At 27.2% G+C, this 26,700-nt stretch overlaps 1 protein-coding gene across 2 annotated transcripts in view; it reads left to right on the top strand.

Annotated features, from left to right (window-relative positions):
- Nucleotides 1-332: 332 nt before the first annotated feature.
- LOC112594409 (uncharacterized protein ZK1073.1) overlaps nucleotides 333-26,700 on the top strand; it is a 32,620-nt gene continuing 6,252 nt past the window's right edge. The window contains exon 1 of one of the 2 annotated variants that reach the window (XM_025339174.1): nucleotides 333-681. In XM_025339174.1, coding sequence (XP_025194959.1) covers nucleotides 613-681 — 69 coding nt within the window. In that variant the 5' untranslated portion in view covers nucleotides 333-612. Of the gene's footprint in view, nucleotides 682-23,293; nucleotides 23,537-26,700 lie in introns of those variants that run through there. The other variant, XM_025339175.1, reaches the window with a different exon arrangement.

Raw genomic sequence — 26,700 nt, 5'->3', positions numbered from 1 at the left:
TAATAACATTAAAATACACAATTTCACGTTTTTTTGTTGTTGTTGGTCATGTGTATACGCTGTACAATATGCGTGTGCGACAGTCATAATCGCAAGTGAAATCGACAATATCAATTAGTCAGTTGGTGGGAAAATGGCTGACCGTACAGAGTCGCAGTTGCAGCATTATGGACATATAAATATATATATATCAAAAATAATATAACGTATCTAACCGAAGTAGCGGCGGCAACGGCGACGGCGGTAGTATAAAAGCTCAGAAGGCCGAGTGTGTGACGTCTATTTTGGTCCGCATCGTCGGGACAGTGCCAAAAAAATGTTTTCCTAACACTCGCGGTCCGCTTGCGTCAGTACGATTCGCACGCCCCTCGCTAAACTATTTTCGTATTATCATAAGTACGGTGTTCGTAAATGTAATTAATTTTTTCACCAATATTTAAACTTACACACACACCATAAGTTTATACGTATAATTTTTAATTTGTATACGCGCTATATTGATATACATAAACACATTTGTTTGGTTTGCTCGTTTACACAGCGTATTTACGTTAATATTAAATTAATTCTATATATTTTTCGTTCAAAACAGTTTTAAATTAGTTTTTTTGGATGTCTTTTGACGACCGCCGGCTGTCCGAGGCCAGAAGGGGCAGCATTAGTTACTACATCAACAAAAAGGTACGATATTTTTACTAGAATATTATTATTATTATTTATACATATATTACACTAATATTATAAAGAATTTTTTTTTGTATTTTGATCGATAAGAAGTTTTTTCAATACTTTACTGCTACGTGCAAAAAATATTTGAATAGATACAACAATATATTATTATGCATTAATAAAATGTAATACGTGTACGATTTAATATATCCTTATGATATCTAAAGGATAGGTATCTAACCCCATGTAAAAAAAGATAACTGCATAGAAATTGTTTTTAATAACGCTATGTGAAGTATAGTATAGCGTATAGCGTATGCTTACTTAAGTATCTACTCATAAGGTTCTAAAAAAACATTGTAGACGCCCAAAAAGTCAATAAAAATTGAAATACAACCAGTATAATATAAATATCACTGAAGTTATATTTTTGACAATATTCAGTTACAAATTAGTATTTTATAACATTGAATCTGTCGTTTGTGAGATTTAGTCCGATTATGTTTACAGTTTATAGTTTACGCAGTCGTCGACCTTGTATGGTCCATTAATCTTGTGGCTAATATTTTCAACCTTTAAAATAGTATAGTTGGACATTTATATTTTAGTGTGAACGTAAAACACATAATCCCCCACCATGAACATGAGTATTTTTAAAATAACAAACACATAATATTGTTGTTTAGAATTACAAGTAAATTATATTTCATTATCCTATGAAATAATATACTTATAAAAAAAAAAATACTGTAGGTTCAGCTTCTATTTTCAAAGATATTTTATGATTTACTTAACTACTATGTTATTGATTTTTTTTTTTCTAATATTAAGATATTTACAAAAACTCAGTAGTGGATGATTGTGAAAATTAATTTTTACTTTAAAATGGCACATTATACAGTAATAGTGTAAGAAAAGTAATTCACTAGATTTTCAAGCAGGAATACGTATTTGATATAATTTATTACTATACTAATATGGAATATATGGTATATTACTACTATAATGTTATCAGAATATTTTATACTTTATAGCGTCAACGTAGGTTCACATGAATAACTAATAATTAATAATTATACTACATCAGTTAAAGATTTCTTATAATAATATGTATGTACATTGTACTTATATAGAACGCCAAGGGTTCTATATCACTCCCATCAGAATTCCATGATATAAAGTACATTCTATTTCTGTTTAACATATTTTGGGATTAGTTGAGATAATCAATAGCGAATCATTTAATAAACATTCCACAAATTAAATTCTGATTTTTATTAACATTAAAAAGGTACTAAGTGTAATACCTATTTAGACCTAGAGCTTTACAATTTTCAATAATTACTTATGTATTTAATAATATACAAAGGAAATTCTTGAACATTTTTAGCATGAATCGCTATTATAATTTTGTATATTTTTAACATTTGTGATTTCTCGATGTAATTTTTAATTTTTAAATTATTTTTATTTAAATTTTAATACAACTATTTTATGTTAATTTTAATAAAATATTAAATAACTAAACACTTCAAACATTTTGATTAACAAATTCATTTTTTTTACTAAGGTTTAAAATTTTAATTACAGTAAATTTATAGATATTGTATTTAAATTTATTTTTTTAGGAATCGTAGTTTTAGACATTGAAACATAACATTTTAATACAAGATTAATTTTTAACTGCATGTCTACATTAAAAACTTCAAATATCTAACTTTGCCATGGTAAATGAAAACCTAATAAATGGGTATTGTATCTATAATTTATATTTTCCTTTAATGCTTTTGAAACGTTATATAGTTATTTAATATAAATTAGATACATCAACTGAAAATCAAAGCATAGTATTTACGGCATTGTATCCTATATTTAATGAAACAAATTTTAACTCTGTGAAATATATTGAAATATGCTTTGAAGACTGTCTGGTGTGTGCCTTATAATGTACATTCATGATAAAATTCATTATTTTTATCACTATTTCCCTTGTATAACAATAGGTTTTGGATATGTACATGCTATATATTTTTATAGTGTTACAACAGTACCTATACTTAATACATCAATAATATGGTAAATCGGAAATGGTAAATAAATATACTAATATCCATATTTTCACATTAATACTAAAAAGTGAAACTTCGAAACTATAATTAATATATTATACATTTTATATATATATATATATTTATCAAAATTTGTCTATGAATGAGCTTTTAAGATAAATCAATCAACTGAATCGACATCGGAGAACAAATTTTACTAACTACTATTTTGGAATTTTCATATTTAGTATTTACCTTTAATTATCTTCACTTTTCTTAAAATGTTTTTATTTAATATATATCTTAAGTAATAAATACAACAATTAAATTCGTATAATAATAATGGAAATTTTATAAATTAAACAAGAGAAAAAAAAATACTATATGATATTAAATTAATTAATTATTCAAATGTGTACATTACTATATTAATTCATTTTATTATCCTATCCTAAAATAAAAATAAAAAAAAAAAAAAATTTTGAAACTAGTAGCTTTGTACCTACCTAATCAAAAAAATATGGGATAGTCATTAGTTAACTGATAATTTTTATGATTTTTTTCAAAAATATTAATAATGACTAAACTAAATCCAACGGGAGGTAGAGAACCATTGAGGAGCTTACAAGTTACAAACATTTTGAATAGTGGTTTGGTTACAATAAAAAAATTCGATTTGGCTATATCTCAACTGAAATAGTACAGTAACTGAATAGTTCTTGGTGGAGTGTGAGATTGTGAATATGAATCTTTTGAAATGTATGACTTTCGTCGTAACATTTGACGCGCCAACCATATTGGTAACAAAAGTTACTGGTATTAAAAATAAATGGTGAGCTGAAGAGAAAAATAATAGAAAATTTTTTTTTTTTTTTTTTGTTACATTCAACTATTTAAGACATGTTTGAATACAAGGACTAACTCACTCAATACATTTGGTGATATCTGAAAGAAAAGTGTAAATAAGGCAAAATACATAAGTGTATAATTTATATTTTAGGTGTTCAAAAAAATTATGTTATTACTTATTATTGAATATTGATGGTTAAATCAATCGAACAATAAAAACAAAAGATTTTCATGAAATACAATTTAGACCTTTGAGTTTTCCAATAGCCTTATTCCGTATTAAACAATAAATAGTTTAATGTTAAAACTTGAAAATATTTTAAAATTATACATATAATGAAGGAATAAATTGAAATAATTTGAATAACTATAAACTCGGTAGTCAATTGAAGAAAAGATAGAACCTAAAAAATATGTTCATCATGTTAAAACAACAATATTATCATTATCAGCTATAATAGCACAATAATTCAAAAACCTAAAAAAAGGTATCAATATTGTCTTTTTTTCACCGAGCTTAGTTAAATCGAATTTGATGAAGAAGATAAATTTTTTGTTATTTGAGCAATTTTATCGATTTATTAGTTATATTAAATAAATTTTATTCACTTAATTGTTAAGAATACAAGAAGATTTTAAATTTAAATTTAAATGTTTTAATATAATATGTATATTATTTGCTTTAGTTGTTATTCTATAGTATTGTTTATCTATTTATTTCTATTTGCTGTTAAATCAAGTACTTTATGGCATACAATTTTTAACTGTAGCTTCAACCCTATTATTCTTAATATAAATTTGAATTTATACAACTATAATATGGTTAGTATATAGAACATGATTGACACTTAACTATATAGTAGTATAGCGCTTAAAAGAAATTAATTAGATTTTATAAGTGCTCGTAAAAAAAAACCTATATATAGGTACACGCTTAACATATAAATTAATTTATTCTGTATTTAAATGTCAAGTATTTATTTTCAAACCTACAAAATCTATAAAAATAAATCTAATCATACTGTCATGAAGTCAAAAACGTTTAAAGTAATTACAACATTGAAAGCCTGTAAAATAACAAAATCCACTTACATTATTTTTTTTTTTTTTAACTTTACTTTTGTGATAAAGTTATGAATTTTTAATTGAAATTTTAAACTTGCTTATTTATTCTCTAATATTCTATAGAATAATATTAAAAAGAAAGTTTCTCAAATTATACCTTTAAGTTTTAAGTTCTATTGCCAAAAATAAAATAAAATTTTATTATACCGTCTTTAAAATACTTAAAAGATAAATATTTAATATGTATGAGAATATGAGATTAATATTTTTTAAATAATGTATGTTTGATATGGAGATTTCGTTTAAAATATTATGATAACATTTTCTTATTTATTCGAGTATTAAAATATTTACGAAACGTTCTTAAAAATTATTAGAAATAAATAAATAGTTTCAAAATAACTTTTCTAAATTTCCATAATGCTTGTTTTAGAATTTTAGAATTTAATAACTTAAGTTGTACCCTTGTTTATAAACACTTAATCATTTCATGTAAATATAGGTAAATGGAAGAACATTTATCAATTATAAGAAGAATTAATAATCCAACAAGATTATATAATTAATTTTTTACTATTATATTACACTTAATTAATATTTCAGTATGATAATACTTATTGATTGTAATTTTATTTCTTTCTGTTAAACAATCCTTAAGTTAAATTTCTAGAAATGATAATACACTTGATTATTATAAATAATAATTAATGACAAATGGTAACGATAAAATGTATGATAGTTTTAAAACTTTATGTATTTATACACTTGCTATGATTTTCAATAATTTAACACACGTAATTAATTAGAAAATATAATTAAGAAATACACAGAGATATAATCTAATTTTATTATTATTTTATAATACAAGAAGAATTCTTGATAAATCCTATAAGACAGTGCAAGAAATAACTATCTACGGTTTAATAATAGTATGACCGACTACAATAAAATAATTTTGAGTTGTACATTTAAATTTTTTTTTTAATCGGTAAAAAACTTTTAAAATATACAAAATTTCACATACTCTTGTATATGATATTTAACCACTTAAAATCTTAAAAATTAACAAATCGATTTTATTAAAATTAAATTAATTAAACGGAATACGGTATTTCTGTATGATAAATGTTTTAATAATAACATAGATAAAATATAATTTTTAGAACAAAATGTTTATGTGAAGTGAGAACAAATTTAATTATTGTAATTTTTATGAATTGTTATAACTTATAACATTTGAACCTTTTATGGAAATCAGAATGTAAAGTATTACAAGTGACAATTTTATTATAACATAATCATTTATTATTAATATTAAAAAATAAAATGTATAATTGAAATTTAGTTTGTTATAAAAATTGAATCCAGGTAAATAAATTATTTTTATTTTTTAAATTCTGAACAGAGCAATACATTTTTTGATTTTAAAATAATGTGTTATTTTATATGTGTAAAAGTACATGATAAGGTGTTGATAAAATGTTCCAATTTTAAATTTAAGGGTGGTTTTAGATTGAAAATTAAATCTAGTTTGTATTTTAATGAGATAAAAATAAATTACTCAAAATATTTTTTTTAATAATCTGGAAACTTGAAATTTTCATCAATTATTTATATTATCATTTTATAAATTTGGTGTGACTTTGAAAATATTTTGAATTTTTTAAGTTATTTATAAACAATTAAAATCTTTAAAATCTTTTTTGTTTTTTATTTTATAAATGTTAATCAAATAAAAATATGAAAAATTTGTAGTCACAATAATTTTTATAAGCATTTGAAATTCAAATTTTCAAGATATCGGATATACATCCACATAATAATTATTATTTCTTTCCAAACGATTTTTGTTGTTGTAATTCAAAAACCAATAATCTTAATTACTTGACATTTTTGCCAAGCTTTTATATAATAAATTTCATTAATAATATAATGAAATTTTCAAAATATTTTAACCCATATTGAGCAATTTATAGACATGCCAAACATTCAATTTTTTTCTATAAATGTTGATAAAAAAGTATTCGCTAAGTTTAGATTCTTGAAAATATAATATAAGATTCTACATAAACTATTCTTATATCTATATAAAATATTTATTTTTTTCATATACACATTTTAAGTTAGAATTTGATGAAATTTGTCATATATGCAAAGTTTTTGTAGTTAGAAATTCATAAGAACTTTTTTTTTATTTCTAAGTCTTAAAAATTAAATACAAAACTTCTCATGTATAGTTCATGTAAAAACCATAAAATTTAAAAAATATATAAGTCCAATTAATTTTTATAGAATTTTAGATTCAAAGTTTAACAAAATCACTTATTTAAATGATATTAATTATTTTTTTAATAATTTTAAAATATAGTTCATGAAATCTTAAAATATATATTATATTATTATGAATTTTACTATAATATGCAATGGTAGTTTTGATTTATTTTGATATATTATTTATTTATATTATTAATTTATTTTTACTATCTAACAGTATTTACATAAAGATATTATTAAATTTTAAATTAAATAAGTTGATATAATATGGTATAAATATTGTAACAATTAAACATTAATAATAAATTAAATGCAATATTTTCGAAAAATTAATGTCAACCTACCCTAATATTAAAAGTAAAATAAATAACTTTAATAGCTTTTGTACTAAAAAAATATATCATGAAAATATATACTTGATAATATAGGCTGATAAACCGTTTCCGCCTAAAATTGTTTTTCGTACACAATAATTTATCATTGAATTTAAATTTAACACACCCATAATAGTGACCCACTTGACACCTATTAAACAGTAAAATGGTACCCACTCATCTTCTTTATTTTGTATTATTTTTCATATTTTTATTGTAAAGTTGATAACATTAATTATATTGACTCGATAAATTAAATAATAATTAAAAATTGATTTTTTTAAGTTAATTAATAAAAAATAATCAGATACTATTTTAAATAGTATTTTTTTTTTACGTCGTATTATAAAGATATACATTTCATGATAAATGTTGTGTATTCAAAAGATTTAATACTGTTATATTGTCGTATTGAAAACCTTTTATCAACTGTAATACACACTTTTAAGTTGTACACAAGTATAAAGTCGTAACCAAATATGTCTAGTTGCAATGTTGTCATCAGTGTTTAGATAGATAGGTATACTATTACATATAGCCCGGTGTAGGAATTAGTAATGTATATAGTATATGATGTACTCAATACTAGGAATGAATGATTGTTGTACTTAAGTGATTGAAACGTTTACAGTAATTAATTTAAAAGTGAAAACTATTGGTAGATAAGTGCCTAAAATATTTTTATAGCGTTATTATTTAATTGTTTACTTGGATAGAAGTAAATTAAAACATTTTTAGAAAAAGAAAATGTCTGTGCAAGTAATATCACACTAATTATACTATTGACAACAGTAATATTAATACAATTAAAATATTTAAAAAGTAGCTTTATTGAGAGTAAAAAATTCTTTTGTTCTAATTTATTACTGAAGTATAAAAATTATAAATATCAATACTGTTGTAAACAAAATATAATAGTTTTAATTAAACATTGTAGACTTGCAATAAATATTAAATAAGGACAAAATGTATTTTATATATATTGACTAAAGATAAAATTCTTGTACTTATATTTTATGACATCACTTATTCCAGAACTGTTAATTTTAAAGTACTGAGCAAATGGCAGTTGTAACAACGTATATACTTAACATTTGAAATTTAGGTATGTAAAAAAGGTTCTTTAGCTTTAAAATATATGATACAAATAATGATTTAAAGAAAAATAATCATAAACTTTTGAAAATAAGTAACAATATTTATAAATTTGATCAGAAAAAAATGTTCAATACTACTGAAATTCATTACCTATATAGTTAAAAGTAAATAACAATATGTATATTAAAATAAAATATTAACTGTTTACCCAAGTATGTTTTAGGCAATATTATGATTTATTTTAGATTCTGAGTAAATCGATAAATTTATTGATTTTACAATAATATATGTTTTTAATGCCACCTGTCATCATTTTTTGGGAGTGGTTTTTGGTAGAAAATTATATTTAACTAATATATCAGGACTTCAAAAGTAAAAAAAAAATAAATAAATTAGGAATTTTCAAAAATTAATTATTTTTAATTTGTTATAATTCAAAAACTTATTAGTGTGGAAACATGAAATGTTTACCAAAGTGTTTATACAATGGAGCATCAATTATACTCACTAATTAAAACCAAGAAGGATATGAATAGTCAAATAATTAAAAAAAATATCAAATGAACACGAATTTGATTGTTTTTTTATAATTAAAAATAAAACGTACCTATGTAATATGTATATAACTTATAAGTGTGATGTAAAAATGTATATGTACATTTTACGTGTTGTTAAAAGTATGTAATATAATTAATTTAAAGGTATAAAATAAAAATATGTAGTGCGGATAATTAACAGACCGGATAATTGACTTGCGGTTAATCGGTGCTCCGCTATATTATAAATTATAATTTTCTATACTGTATAATAAATTTAATAGCGATATCAAAATACATATGATGAAATAAACTTAGTGATGTGAGCTTATTGGTCACTCAGAATCGTTGTTCATACACAGTGATACATCATTTAATTAAAATTTAACACATCCATTACATTGACCGCGCTTTACACCTACTAAACAGCATCACGGTACACATTTTTCCACCTTTTAGTTCTATTATTTTATTATAATACACAATTAATTAATATTTAGTACATGGGGTTCCGCAAGAACAAATTCAATGGAGCCCATTGTTTTCTAGAATAATAAATAAAATATATAATATTAGATTATAATTTCATGACTAATTAAATCAATTATATAAGTACCATTTATAATAGGTTTACAATATAATATAATATCTATATCACTTTACTAACCTATTAGAGCTATAGACTATTTTTACTTTCATTGTAAATCGTAATATATTTTTTTCGTAGTCTATCAATTAAATTGTACACATCACTAGTAACTCAAGAACACAATGTACAAGCATTTTGTACCAGCCAGGTTATAATGCTATATGTTTAATTATATTTCAAAGTCTAATTATAATATTAAAAATGTAAATGTTTATTACTGTTAATTATATTCACTGCAGTTTTGATCTTCAAATAACCTTAAACCACTTTCTTAAAAGTGGTTAGTATAATAATAGAATAGCTATGATTCAGACGTTCCATAGCGTCCACTATCCAACACATATGTAGTTCGATATCATTTATTGTTAGTAAATACTAAATAGTTCTATATATTTTCAAAAAATAATTATAATTTATAATCTTATATTTTTGATAAACAATTTTTAAATACATAACTTTTTTGAAAACTTTTACATAAATGTAATGTATAATATTTAGGGTTGAAGAAATATAGTAAACACAATATATTTGTCAAGAGAAGTCGCAGGACTATGTGAGTGATCTTACATATTTATGATTCATATTTCATGACTATTATTTAATATTTTAAACTTTATTTTTCTTACTGCATCTTTTGTCAATGTTGTAACTTAAGAAACATTTTTTGCAAATTTTTCAATATAGCCAAGTTATAACATTGAATAAATATCAACAAATAAGTAATAACAACACATTTAGAAAATAATAATCCCACTATTACGATATGCTATTCGATTCGATATGACAAGACCTCCGATAACACGCGTTTATAATCACAAGCATCGTAAGTATAAAATAAACTTTCATTATCCGTCATAAATTTCAAGATATTATCATGCGTAACAACGAAATGTTTTCGTTAATTCGTTAAATGTGTTGCGATGTGGATAACGAAGAAAGTAATTAATTTTCTCAAAACATAATTTTTTTCATATCAAATAATTAATTTTTCAAAATATGCTTTAAGTGTATTATTGCATATATATTAGGACCTTAGGAACTAAATGTGTATACCAAAGCATTCATCTCCTTCACGATCATGTCAACTTTTCCAATATAAATTTGCTATTAATAAATTTTATTCTAATACGGCAGTATGTTAGGTTATAATAATCAATAACCATATTATAAAACACATTAAAAATATTATTTTTATAATACCTAGTCTCAATATTCAATACCATGCTTACAATATTTTACTTACACTACAAAGAGTTTAACAAATATACAGTATAAAGATGATTAATTTTATATAATTATTAGCCAACTAATTTACATACAAAACCTTTTTTTACCTTAAATTATTTGATTAAATTTATATTTATTAATTCTAAAAAATATATTAATAATATTATCTTAACGATAAATTTGATTAATTTTTTAATTATCATAAAAGTCTTTTCATCCAGTGATTACTTCAAGTTAAGACTGATATATAATTAGAAAGTTATTATTATATTAATATGTTTGTAATTGTATTGTTAAATTATTTCTGTTCACTGTTCAGTGTTCTCTTCAACATTCTAAATATTATGTGTCACGCCACTCGTGCGTATACGTACTCATTAATTCTACTATGACTACTCCATAGTTCATTCAACTATATTATATTACTTATATCATATGCGGTGAATTTTCAGTTATTACATTTTTTATTTACTTCAATTTAATATGTTTAAAATAATTTCAAATCATATTTCATAACTTAATTATTTTTAGAACTAATAATTTTTTGTATCGACAAATTATAAACGAATATTAAAGAAATTGAGTTTATATTTATACGTTTTTCGAATTATTAATTGTTTTAGCAACACATATAATAACTATCACCGAATTTAAATTTATTATTATTTTAGTCAATACTAAGCAAATTAATTTTAATTTAAGCACCCAGGGACGTTTGCATTTATTAAAAAAAAAAAAAAAAATAATAAGTAATTAACTAATTCATAACCAACGACAAAAAACTAAAAGTTACAGTTAGACTAACCAATGGTGGCGTGATGGGGTGTTTCATGAGGCCATTATCTCACGACCGATTGGGTGGTGTTACCCCCCTCGAGAATGGCTATAAAAAATCACATGTGTTCAACTAATACAATTTTTTTAATAATTCTTACCTCGTGGTAACTGATAATAATACACTAAGATCATAGATTCTGTATAATAACGTGATATTGTGCTGTTGTAATAAAACGTGTCTGCGTCATAAAATTTAGGGAGTGTTGGTGGTCGACGTCTAACATCTATATTTGTCCCATAAAATAAAATAGTTCACGCCACCACTGAGACTAACCATAATTTAAAATACAAAAGTTCTCTCTATAAAAAGTTGTGTAAAACAATGTTTACTCATTTTTCTACTATAGATTAACATGATGTACCTCTCTATAGGTATTTTACATTTGACAACTTGAAAATGGTTTAGTTTACATTTGATATAAAAACCACGGTTCATGTCATTATTGATTGATATAGATGAACAATGTAACTATGTGACTAATGGCTGTACACAACTAAATATACTCATTCAAATATATTTTAAAATACATTTAATATACGTGGGTTACTAGCTATGATGTGTGACAAATAGATACAAGCTCTTATCCTTAACGTGGAGTACATCTAAACATTATTATTTAGGAGTATCAAAAAATCATGGTTTTATGACAGCTAAGGCATTGGAAAATATACGAACGATATTTTGAGATTTGTTCTATAGTTTTTGAATATCTGACGATTTATACACTACTTATTCAAATCATTAAATTTACTATACATAATTAGCCACTAGGTATTATAATATAATTTATGTAAGTCACGCTATAACATAATATACTTCACACCAAAAAACGGCGTCCAATACTTTCCATGTACTATCTTCATGTTTTCATTAAAAATTATAAAAACGTCCACATTTAAGTTTTTTGTTGAATAAGAGCCATCATAATAATAGCTTGTTAGAAATCTCTAAATAAATTTAAAGGAGTTTATTATTATAATTTATAAATTCAAAACACCGTTAAAAGATTAGCTGTCTCACACGCTTATTTTATTACCATTTTTTTTTTTTTTTTTTTTATGTATAGCTTATTTATAATTAAAGTGTAGAATAAAATATAAGTTTTTAGTTTTAAAATTATTAAATATCTTCAAAATAAATAATGACATTTTGTATTGGCCTATTTATACGTATAAAAAAAATTTTAATTATGGTGCACTATCAGAAATTATTTTAGTCTGAGCCAATACTCAAATATACCAAAAAAGACTACACCTTTAACACACCATTTTTATATGTAGGTATCACAAATTTATAAATCGAAGCTTCAGATTTTGTCATTCATATTTTTTTAAATATAATGTACAATATAAAAAAAGGTATAAGAAGGTACAATTAAAATAAATTTGTTTCTTCTCAATTTCCACTTCAACCACTTGACACCACTCTTGATCAAAACAAAATAAAGAAAAATATTTATATATAATTACCTATGTGTATACATAATATAATATAATATTAAATATACTTATTAAAATTTAAGTTGACTCATTTGTAATGCTGACAGATGCCACCACTTCAGATATGAAGCTCACGAAATTCAAATTTCCGTAAAAACCAAAAATTTCAAATGAAACAATTCTGTTGCCATTAACAATTTCATTACCCATTAGCGGCAGAGACAACATAAAATATCTGTTTTGGTACTAAATATAAATTTCAAGACTCGAAAATTTAAGTGGTAGACCGTTATCAAGTATACAACACACATATAAAATATAACTTTTTCTAATATTATTAATTTTAAAGGAATCATTGAGAATAAGTTGTAGAGATAAACGGTCGGTGCTAACTTCCATTTTCCTTTAAGCCAGGTTTTCAGTTTTTCACTACACTATATTGTATAGATACATATAATTGAATATATTCAACTTGTAAGTAATATGACACATTTTATTACCTACGTATAAAATAAGCGAAATACAATACGATACAATTTCGGTGTAATATGAACTTGACTGCAGTGGCTTTAGACCCACCAATAGAAACACTTTATAATTACACGCATATGTAATCTAATGAATACTCGGTCGTCTCTGGCCTTTTTCTCCACGTCTACCATTTCAAAATACTCGTGAATGATATAACAGCTAAAATCTTTATACAGCACTTTTTAACCGTTTTCTAATCAAATCCAACTTTACTTGTCCTTTAAAATGGAAAAAAAATTAACCAATCCTAATCAAATCCATTTTCTCATAACATTACCCCTAAAATAAATTTTGTCTAACTAAATAAAAAACCAAATTCAAAATTTTCAACTAGATATATATCTTCTAGATTACACTTGATAAGTGATAACAACTGAAATACTAGGAAACTTCCATCTAAATTTATAAGTCTATAATCCATATAAATCATATTCGGAACTCAATTCTAATACTCTCTCTTAACTCTTATACAACAAAAACTTTCAATCATAATACTCTTCTCTAAGCCTAACAAATCTTCTGACAACCCCACTTCTTACTGAAAAATTAGTTAATACCCTCGTCTAAAACTCCGCAAAAAAACTTATACTAAAATGTGTAAAATGTACTTATCCGCTTGATAAAAGTAATAGTTATTATATCATATTTCCATCAACTTGAATTCAACAACTCATCTAATTTATAGGCACACAGACATCATATTTTAATATTTTCTCAAAAAAAAAAATGATTCCAAATTTATTCACATAATATATTTTATTGTACGACTAAAATCATTCTCTCAAATCTCTTTAAACAACAAGTAGACCCTCTTCTGAAATACAGTTTAGTATTTGGATTTTTTGTTTAAAAATAAACTAAACCAGTCTAAATTCTTTCATAAAACATCAATGTAATTTTTCAGTTGTAAGTTTTAATGCACAAACGATTACATTTATAAAAACCTATAAATATCTAACCCAGTGGCACATGCAACAACTACTTTTAATGATGGCGTGACTTCGCATAAAATCGATCAAACAATATGACCCGTGGAAGACCACACGCACTCAATATTGATATGTATATATATATATATATATATATATATATATAATAAACACCACATCTTTATAGTATAGAGTACATACATTTAGGCATTTAAACAATGCCTAAAATTTCCATCTGCAATTATTATAAATAGATCGATGAGGAGGTACCTGCTATAAACAAATTACTATTGATCGATGAAGTGACTGTACAATGATGATAATAATAACTGCAGACCGAAGATTACCTTATCCTTATTGTTTCTTCCTCCTCCCAGTTATATAACAAAACAAATATATATAAATATAATATATGACTACACTACAATTTAACGCGAAAACGTGACATTATGGTACAAAAATACTGTTATTATGTACTATTATGTACTTACTAGTTAGTAAATATAAACAAGTAAATTATTATTTATTTATTTATATGGGAACATGTTATAGTGGTGTGTCGTGTGTCGTATAGAATAATTGTTATGATTCACAATTAATAATAATTTTGTGATGTGCGATCGAAACAGCTCAACAGTGGTAACGCAAATAATAATAATTACAAGCTACTCAAGTATTACATTGTATGCCTAACCAACACAGCGCGCCCAATGTGAATAAAAACAGAATACGTGGGGTTAAGATCTATTTGTTTAAAACTCGCGTACAATTTATTACTACACTATAGTCAATAAATCATTTTTTAAGAAAAGTTTGGCGACGATGAAGGTTGCTGATCGCGTGGGTACGTCAGTGTCATGTTGTTTCACATTCTTCGCATGTGTAATAAAAATAAACCGATAATCAATGCAGATGTTCCAAAACCAATCTGCGATTTGTTTCCGAAATGATATTATGTATTTTTATTTTTTACACAATTTATATTGTAAAAAAAGTGTCTTAGGACAAAATCGCACACCCTTATTGAATCCAAGAAACTACACTACTAAATTTAAATCTCAACGATCTCAACGCTTCCGACACCGTCTGCAAAACGGATTTCAATTATTTCTTCATATCTGATTTTTTTTATCCGTCCATCTACTATCTAAAAGAAAAAATTAAGTTTACAACCACTTCATAAAGCGCATAAAGAACGAATACTGTGGACCGGGTGAATGGTGGACGTTAAATAGAGTGATTCGTCAAATACGCTAACCTCAATTGTATTCTTTAATCGTACATTTAATTAAAATTCTCAGTTTTAGTGTGGATTATTAAAAACTATATTTTTAAATACTTTCACTTTTTTTTAGTATTCAAGGAGTCATAATCAATTTATTTTTTTACTAACAGAAACTAAACTCGATTCACTAGAAAGCATGGACATAAGTAAAAAAAAAAAAAAAAAATCGTCTAATCAACAATTTTCAACTTGAAAGAATCACATTGCAATAACAATAATGACAACCACTCGTAAAATCGTGTCGCCACAACAAGATAACGTGATCCTTGAACACCGTTAAAAACGTCTTCGTATATTTTGAAATATGGTCTTTACGCGCATACTTGACGCCGCGAAACAAGGACGATAGAGCTCGTCGAATCTAGATAGGTATGGCAATTAATAATTATTAAGATCAACTGCAACGGACATATTTTGATATTTTGTCGTACGACGAGTGTCAACGACGAAATTGCGGTAGAACGTGGCGGCAGTAGAAAATAATGACTGCAGGAGCCGCAGCAGTGGCCTCGGTCCTCTACTGAGTCGCGCGGTCGGACTTGGAAAATTTTCCGCCGCAGCTCGTTTTATTTCCGGTTTCACTGCCGGCCAGGATACAAAGCACCTGGCAAATTGCACTGTACATGTATATACAGTATCAAAACGGTGCCGACGGCGGTGAATAGTAAAACGCTTTCAAGCGGCAAGAATGAAGAGTGATCGAGCGGCGGCGGCGGCGGCGGCAATAATGCGTAGTTGGTAAATAAGCGCGAGGGCCGCTCGCCGACGACGTAATTGGGTCAACGATAACGGCCGCCGGCGCTCGGCGTTTGTTGTTGTTGTCTGCGGCAGCAAGCGCGTCGACCCCCGGGCTTTTTGCAACGGTTTGGCCGCCACCGCTGATTCAGTGTTGCCGACCGTCACGCGCACGTGCTCCTCTCACCGTTTCTCAGCGGCGCACGTGCCGTTTATTTCGGCCGCCGTCGTCGCAGATGCACACATCATATTATTATTATTATTATTATTATTAATAATAATATGGTATTATGTGTGCACGGTGTCGGCAATAGTGGTGGAGGGGGGTTAGGGGTGGAGCGGTGATTAGTAGAGGGCCTCGTGTTTTTAGAACGGCTTCGCGTTCTTTTAGTCGTTATCACACGAATAATATAATATTCTGTATCCATGAATACAGTGCATTAAATTTACAGTCTCTCTTGAACCAGAAAGAATATCGTTGTATGGAAAATTAACGAATGAGACCGCGGTATATGGTTTAATTGATTCTTCAAGTGTCCGGGCAATCCTAACCCAACCCGAGGCCTCGGTTTTACAAATCGCTCAGATTTTGCAAATCAATAAATCGATGTATTATATCGGAAGTGGCAAAAATTTTTTTTTTTTTATTAAGATCTATTAAGAATATATTATACTGCAGCGATTCACCCAGACTGATCACTCACGTTTTTCCAATTAATTGAGGAGGAATGTCCTTTGGCGATAAAAACTTCTGTAATCCTTATTATCACCTTAATACACAATGTTTAATAATTTAAAAACTACTCACTTGAATTCTGATTTCGATACGTCAACGTTTTTAAAAGGATTTTGCGCTAAGCAATTCACTGTGTAAACAGGAAGGGAAAGTTGTTGCTTGAAAAACAGTGGTTTGTATTTCCACTGCAGAACACGCCACACGTCGTACGCAAAATTGGTCAAGAGTTCGAAAAATATGTTGTCGAATGTGTGTGATTAAAAATTCCAAAAATCAGATTTTAAATAAAACCACGTTGTCGAAGAAGAACGAGTGGTGAGCAGTACTTTGTGAATTATCCAGTACGTACGCCCACGTCATTAAAATATATTATATATTTCGTGCCCCGTGGCATGCACGGTGTATGTCGCGCGCGGTGCCTGCGGTTGGTCGCGGCGGTGGCGGGTGGAGGCGTTGGAAGGCACGACGAACGGACTACGTGTCGATCGTCACGTAGACCTCATCGTATTTTCGGCTGAAATAGCGTAAACTTGATACGCACGGATGTGGCGACGGTGTAGACATCCCGCGAGAGATCGCGGGACGCGGGTCGTTACAATAGTTATTATTATATATTAGAATATTATAATTATTCGGATAGAATACTCATGATATAATACTGTTGTTCTGATTTTATTACATATTTTATGCGAGTAAACCTGAGGGCCACTGGTTCGTTCGTCTGTGGGTTACATGTCCCGGACGTGCGTTGTTTACTGCATGTGAGTAGAAATTATCGCGGGAAATTTTAATACCGTAGTTACCACATTGGACCGCGGCGACAGATTTACAGTGAATCTCGTTGCAGCGTGCTATCTCGTGGGCGAGTCCATTTTACAGACTACAATAATAATATTATTTCATGACCTTTTAAGTCCCACAAGGCGAATAAATGCATGTGACTTTCGTCCCCAGAAAATCTCAGCTTAAATAGTGATTTTTTTTTTTCAATGAATATTATTGATTATTCATTTTAAACGTCATCCCCTAATTGACGGTCACGTTATCGCCACGTGAACAAAATACTGTACCCATTTGCATAGTCTTGATTTTGTTTTAATTTAGTGTGATTAACCGTGTAAATATAAATAGTGATTTTAAGTTCGACTAATTCTACTACTCAACTCTTTTAGCAGTCTAGACGCATAGCGATTTCCAACTCCTGTGGCTCAAAATTCTTTAGACGTGCCGTGCAATATTTATTTTATGCATTAAATATTATATTTAACAGTATAATTTTACGTTAATTCGGATATTTTTATTTTTGATTATGTATACGTTTATTGAAATTGGTAAGTAAAACATTAGGTACCTTCTGTACATCTGTAATAAAAAAATATATGTATGTTAACCAATGTATATATCTCGAAAACCTAAAAAATAAAATACCAAGTGTGCCGTCAGACGTTAAGTAAAAAAATTTTAAAATCTCTAAGTCTAAAGTCGCAATACCGCCTATAGATACTAAATATATCAGTCTATATATATTATATATACGTATAGATAAATACGGCCAAAAGCGCACGTAAACATACTTTTTTTAGTTTCGCAAAGCGATACACGAATCAAATCGAAATCATGAAACGACGATAACCACTTACCGAGGTGGAGTAAAAACATAACACGAACCGGAATCGACGGCTACTAAATTATACTAACAGTTCATGTCTTCACTCTTAACCCAATAAATTGCAATACAACAACAACACGTATTATTGTAGAAACTACTGCTAAATGCGTAGGTACTCTATACGCAACTGAGTCCTAGGAACAAAACTCGTAGTTGGTCGTTGCGTGTGTGAGCGGTGAACGCTCCATAAACATTTGTTTGTTCCAGCCGCAGTGATGGTGAGACGATAAATAAATCAACAAATTAAAAACTATAATACGTACTATATACGACTACATAATATCGTATTATAATTATTATTATTATCGTGTTATTATTATAATTCATATGTTAACGGGGAAACTGGAAAACCGAACCGACGTGTGTGGGTGGCGTTGTAGTGATCCTGCTTATCATAATGATATACTATTATTATTTGTTTGTTATGGACAATTTTCTTTGCGGGCTTATTCAACATATCAACCATAATATGTAGGTACCCATTGCTTTCTTTGATATGTAACGGTACCTGATGCACATTCCATTCACACTGACATTGATTTATTTATTTATCATCAATTTCCGAAGAATGTGTGCTATGTATATATTAAACAATTTACGATCCGCATTTGATGGCTGGCAAGCAAACTAATCCACACATTATTTTGTACATACTTTGTTATTGTCTATCATCACCACCCAGTTCAGCTATACAACCGCATTATACTGTAGTGGAAATCGTTTTATGAGCAGATTCAACTGTAAATGGTATTTTATTAAAATTAAAAACGCCTTAGCTACAAGCTATGATCAAACACAATTGTATAAATATTTGTTATATAACACAGTTAAAAAGCACAACGCGTAGTACATTTGAATTATCACTGTGGAAGCGGCTTCTGAGTTTTATTACGACTATAGGCGGAAACCTATTTGGTTTAAGAGCAAATCGATATGACATGATTGTTAGTCGGAATTCGGATAATATTCTTAGAACCCCATTTGAACTCATATTACTTAATATTTGTAACCATTGGTGCTGTAAAAGAAAGAAACATGTTGTGATCTTTTGTCTATAAATAAAATAATTAAAAACAATATTTATTTCTGGGTTCTATGGTAAACTGCCAAATTAATTATTCACAGTTTATATTCTTTATTCTAAAATGTTCTAAATAAGATTCATTTTACATTGGTTGAGACTAAAGTTTTATTTAGTATTTTCATTTTCTAGTCAATAATCATTTTTATCATTAAAGAATAGACATTAAACGATAATTATAAATTATAACAGGCGCTACAAAATGTATGATATTCACAAAAAATCCTTTGTGTGATTTTTTCAATTATTATTTAATAAATTCTAATTATTTTTATGTAATTTTTTTTTTTAAATATCCGCAGTATTATGTATAAATGACACGCGTAGTTAATAATTTTATAATGACAAAATTATTATATTATTTATTTGATATACGTATTTAAATACTTAAGATAAATCAATGAAATTTAACGAATATTATGACTATTACAACAATTATAATTTACAGCTATATAAAGCTATATAAATCCTAAATACTAATTGATATATTTTACAGTTTATTTGTTACGAAATGTATTATTATAATAACCTTGAATTATTTATTGTTTTTATCTAACTCTGACGCTTGAATTTTTTCAATAAATGCGTTAGTTCATTAAATTTATAAATATAATAGGACACGTAGTATTTTAAGTAAACTTAGTTATTTTTATAAAATTCTACTCAAATATTTCATTTGCCGATAATATTTTTATAGGCACCTACTCTGGTAATTTTAATTTATAGTATCTCTTAAATATTAAATATTGTATATAATTATAAATTAAAATATAATAGTATATATAACACATTGTATATAGCGTATACCCAGTTATGGCACAATTAAATTATAATAGCTTAAAACTTTTCAAAAAATAATCATCGATGAAATTAATTTATAATAATAGAAAAATAACAATCTTCATAAACTGATAAAATTATTTTTATAATAAACTTTCTATAATAGTTATCATTTTCAATGTCAAATCTTTTATTCATAAATCTCATTATCTATATTTAATAACATTACAATGCTGTGTATCTAATAATTGTTTAATTTAATTACTCTGTTAATATTAATATATTAGTTATATGACTTATATGTTATTAAACTTTTGAGACCATTTATTTTTTAAAACATTAAAAAAATTAAAATAAAAAAATTTATAATAATTTTAGTACTAAATGTTTTTTTTATAGCAGTACTCAGAAAACTTAAATCATAATTATATACTACAATATTTTATGAAATAAAAAAACTAATATTTAGTCGAATTTATTTCAACTATCCATTATATCGAGTTCTACACGAATTCACATAATATACATTTATATTTAAAAATAGGGGTGTTAATTTTTAGAATGACATATATTTATTCAGTAATCGTGTACAAATTATATATTGAACTTAATCCAATCGCATATACAGGTACAATAAAAATTATTGTTCAATTATAAAAAAAAAACTGTTGTTCAACCAATGCATTTAAACGTACAATTACATTAAAAATGTCTATAATTCATGACCAGATATATCTATGTATAATAATGTATAATGTATATATAATACATATATTTATTTATTTATTATAATGTGTGTAGGTTTATTTGATTGGCAAATTCACGCTCCGTATTGGCAAAGTGTCTCCAAGGAAACGGATAATTGTATACTTATTGTTATAAGAAATTTGCAGCACACAAAACTATAATGGCTCTATATATTATATTATATTTTATGCATAATTTATATGTTGACGTTAATGGGTCATGTATGAAAGTCGAATAGTTTTATTTATTTTTTTTATTTCTCATTATATTTTATACTTTACACAACCTGTGACCATTTACACGGTATCAAATAGCTGTTATTGCTACTATTATTATGTACAGAACCGCTGACATATATCATTTTAAACTTCAAAGGTTTTTATTGCATGTCGAGTATCGATAGGTATCGGTTTCTCAATAGAAAATAACACCTATTTCATTACATGATGTATGTAGTAAACAAATTGTAAAACCATAAAATGAGTACCTACACACACATACACACATAAAGGCATATTAACTAATATCAGTAGGAGTGATATTAAAATTCTGAAATAGCAAACACTTGTTTAGGATTTTCCACCCCTGGTCTTAGTGATCTATATAAAACTATTAAGTTATAAAAAAAAATGTATAGAATCTTGAAAATTAAAATTAAAGTAATTACTAGGTACAACGAGAAAACCTTTAAAACATTTATCATAAAACTATTAACTAATAAATATATAATAAATTCTAATTTAAAGAAAATGATATGTAAAATGTGAAATAGGTTAAAATGTCCGGTAGGAAAGTCTGAAACTCTACCCATACATAAATATAACTCAGTAGCAAGAATACAAGCGTATGTTATAATAATATGTTGTATATATACACAATCCTAACGAGATATTTACAAATGTCATTTACTTAATGATCTACCATGCAGTGACTAAAATAATGTATCTATGATGATAATTATTATTCGCACATTGAAATAGACCTATATTTCTATAGTTATAGATGATGACTTATCTGAATAAACGGTCACTTGTATAGACTATATACATACTTAAGCACAATATACTCGGTGTCTCAGTTCGTATTACGTGTAAAGCGATATTGGTGCGTAACCAAGACCCTTTTTTTAGAAGGATAGTTTTAATTTTTGTATTTAAATGTACTATATACAATACGAAGGCGCCTTTACACGCTCTCTATTTTAGTCCTCAACATTTTCTTATTAATAATATCAAGTATGAGACGGAACCCTATAATACGCTATAACACGTTTTTCAAAGATCTGAACGATATCATATAGTTGTACGATTCAGTATACATATAATATATTTTCGCATAAAAACTCCCCCGCTACGCCACTCGTAGAGATGTGTAATATTATTATAGGATTTTATTTTTTTTTTTTGCAAGTCGCACACACGCCGTGTGCTTACACAATTCGCAGGACGCGCACACGTTAAGTATGGTACAATATATTAACATATTATACTGTGGTATATAATATAATAATATCGTGCGATATGTTTGTTGAATTCCGACGGCGCGGGACGTCCACACCCCGCGGGTCGGGTCTGTGTGTTGTATACGGGGCAGCCGACTCGTCCTACGACACCCCGCGTCCGACCCGAAAGCTCGCGCGCAATACAAAACGGCCGTCGGTGGGTTGGCAATACTGTACGCCACGTTCGAATTGTCGTGTATCTCCGACCGTGTTCGCGTACACCACCTACCCCTTCAGCATTAGCACAGTAACGCACCCGTCATCCGAACGTCTGCCGTAGCCGTCGCTACAACCGCCGCCGCCGCCGTCGTCATCGGGAAAATAAATATCAAAACAAAACGACCGGAAAACCCAACGATCGTGCCGAGCTATTTCACCGTGGGCACCGTTTGCGTAAAATACGTAAACACGGATTTTTACCGACTTGGCAATCGCTCGCGCAATACTAACGTCGACTTAACATGAGCGACTCACAAGTAAGTGATACTTCATAGCATGCGATAATAATAATGAAATTAGTGGTGGGATGCTTACGGTTATATATACCCGTAAACCGTCATCGTCGTTATTGTTGTTGTTGTCGCGTCGTCGTCGTCGTCGTTGTTGTTATTGATGTTGTTGTAGTTGTTATTGTTGTTGTTGTTGTTGTTGTTGTTATTGTAGTTATTAAGTTCGTGATATTATTACGACGCCCGCGTCGATTTTCTGCAGGTGTTTGCACCGCGCAGCATATGGAAGAATGTTATACAGCGTCCTCTTTTCGAACGATCCCCCCCCCCCCCCCCCCCAACACTAGGACTAATTGTCCTTGGTCTCGGCAACAACTTTATAAAACATAATGATTTCGCATTAATAATCAGAGCATTCTCCTCGCGCATCCTTGAAATATGTTTACCCAGTACAGCTGTTTTCCATTCCCCAGTGCGTAACTTCGGTATTTATCGTCGCGTGACAAGCAGGTACACTTATTACAGTGCGTCATCGGAAAAATAGTCACTCGAAATAATTTATTATTTACTGAAAACTAGTAAACTATTATTACGACGATCGCTCGAACGGTATGACGTACACAACCAACGAGATATTGTATATTTCTGTGTGATGTGCTACTACAGTACGCGACAACAGATTCTTTTTTACGATAATAAAAGTTAATGAAAGAAAAATAATAATAATAATAAAATAGTTGAACGTGTTGATGAATGATATTACTCTCGGGATGATGTGATGAGCGTGCGGGAGAGGTCGGCGTGGTACGCAGCGTAGGCGTTTCTAGAGGGAGGTAGTAGTGTTTGGGCGGGCGGTATCCAGGGTCGTTATTGCTAAGGCGCACATTCGGGGTATTGATTATTTGTCCAGAAGAATGCGATGGCGGGAAACGCGCACACGTATATAATATATATATTTGTGTGTGTGTGTGTGTGAGTTTGTATACGTTTATAAATATTTTCCGTCTTCCAGATGGTACACGTAATATTGTGTTATATGTATATATTATGTTTTACGTGCAATAATAATTATTATTCAACATTACACGTTTCTGTTGTCGTACGAATGATACAATACCCGTCTATTGTTGTATTTCACAAAATTGCGTAACAATATATTGTCATAAAAATATAACAAATTAACCACATAGACGTATAATTAGTTATTATACGTAAGACATTGACACCTGATCCGACACAAAAAAAAAAGCTCTGTAGAACGGCGTAGACTATAGGCAATTTAGGGGCATAAGTGTTTACAATACACACTTTACGTATACACGCGAATACATACCGTTCTCATACATTATAATATAACATTTTATTTTACTTTATAAGGGTATACTTTTTTTAATAATAAATAATATTTTAAATTCTTATATCATGATTTTTTGATATGCTTAGCGAGCCAAAATTTATCGTTTTCAACAATTTTTATGAGTACTCAAGTTTTATAATGATCATGATTATAATATTATCGTTTTTAATACCTCAACCATGACTTAAAATTTAAACTCTGTCTAGTTTTTATTAACGCTCAAGACTCTTTAGAGATACATTAAACATCAGAATGTACTAATAAGCTCCCATTATTTATGCAGGTTGAAGGAGCCCCAAAAAATAAATTATAATATTTATTACAATAATATTATACATTGTATTTTTTATTAAACTTTATAATTTTACACTATGTACATTTTAATTTAAAACACGTCTTTTTGTACTTAATACAATATTTATAATTATCATTTTTTAAATGTTGTTAAAATAGTAAATTTCATTTTAAAATCTGCATAAGTTTTCACTGAATATATTATACATTTTGAATAAAGTTATAAGAAATTTTAATATTAGAGTAATTTTTATTTTTGTTTAGCAAAGTGTTATCTAAAAATATTTTATAGTAGTTCTTAAAAAAACTATTTTCATTATTTCATTGTTATTTAAAAGAAAATATTAAATAAGATACTCAAAATGTTGATAAGCTTTTTCATATAAAATATTTATTTTTTTATTTTTTCGACGGAATAAAATGTTTGATATATGTAATAAAATTGTAGCAATTTTTTTGACCTATCAAAATTTAATTTTCGAGCAGAAAATATCATATGTCTTGCTAATACTATGTTTCAAAAATTACAATAGCTTATATTACAACTGATAATATTTAATAATAATTATACAATATTTGCGTATTGTAACTATTGTAAATCTCCCCGAATTTTTTATCGCACATATCAATTTGCCTACTATTTATTTATATACTTTTAATATTTTCTTGCCACCTAGGTTTAGATACATAAAAATATATGTAACATTTTTACTTAACATATATATATATATATATATATATATATATATACTTTTAGACTTAGTTACTTTTGTGGTTATTTTTTTAGAGTACAAAAATTACTCAGAAATTGCACATATATTGATTGAATATTAAAATATAATACTTGGAACTTCTTTACAAAATTTATTTTCAAAATTTCTATGATAATTTTTTAAATAACTGAAATGATCTTCTGCCAAACAGTTATTAAATTTGAACCCTAATTTTTTTTGAATATTTAGATATGCTATTTTTTATCGCTTTGAAATAACAAAAAATAATGCAACACAATGCGCTAGCTTTACAATGGAAATAAAACGAGACAAATACCTTAAAGCCGATCCAAATTTTTTTAATATTAATTAAAACCCATAAAAAACTAGAAAACACTATAGGTTTTATAATCACACCGTTTTATAATATGTTCACATACATATCAATACAGTCATACTGATCGATGATAAACCTTTTTCTATAAATAATATAACATGACGTGAAGGTATAAAGAATATTGTCATGGTTCAAGAATCATTAAGGATATATTATGATGGTAAATTGTTCTATTTCAGTAATTCAGTTATCAATACGTTGATTTTTTTATCATATGTCGCTATAATGCTATAATGATATATTATTTCTTACGCCATGTAGCATACTTCGCTTTTTATATACCTATTATTACAACTTTTAACTTTTTCAAAAAAAATGAATATTCTTATAATAATTAATAAAAAAAGGCAATAAATATGTAATCGTTAATACCAATTGTTTTAGTCTAATAATATAATAATGGTATTTATTTTTTCCAGCGTTAGAAATT

This window comes from Melanaphis sacchari, unplaced genomic scaffold (genome assembly GCF_002803265.2).
Source record: "Melanaphis sacchari strain LSU unplaced genomic scaffold, SCAv2.0 Contig22_pilon_pilon, whole genome shotgun sequence".
NCBI classification, from domain to species: Eukaryota; Metazoa; Arthropoda; class Insecta; order Hemiptera; family Aphididae; genus Melanaphis; species Melanaphis sacchari.
Note: the sequence above shows the minus strand (reverse complement) of the source record. Positions and strands in the feature narration are given on the sequence as shown.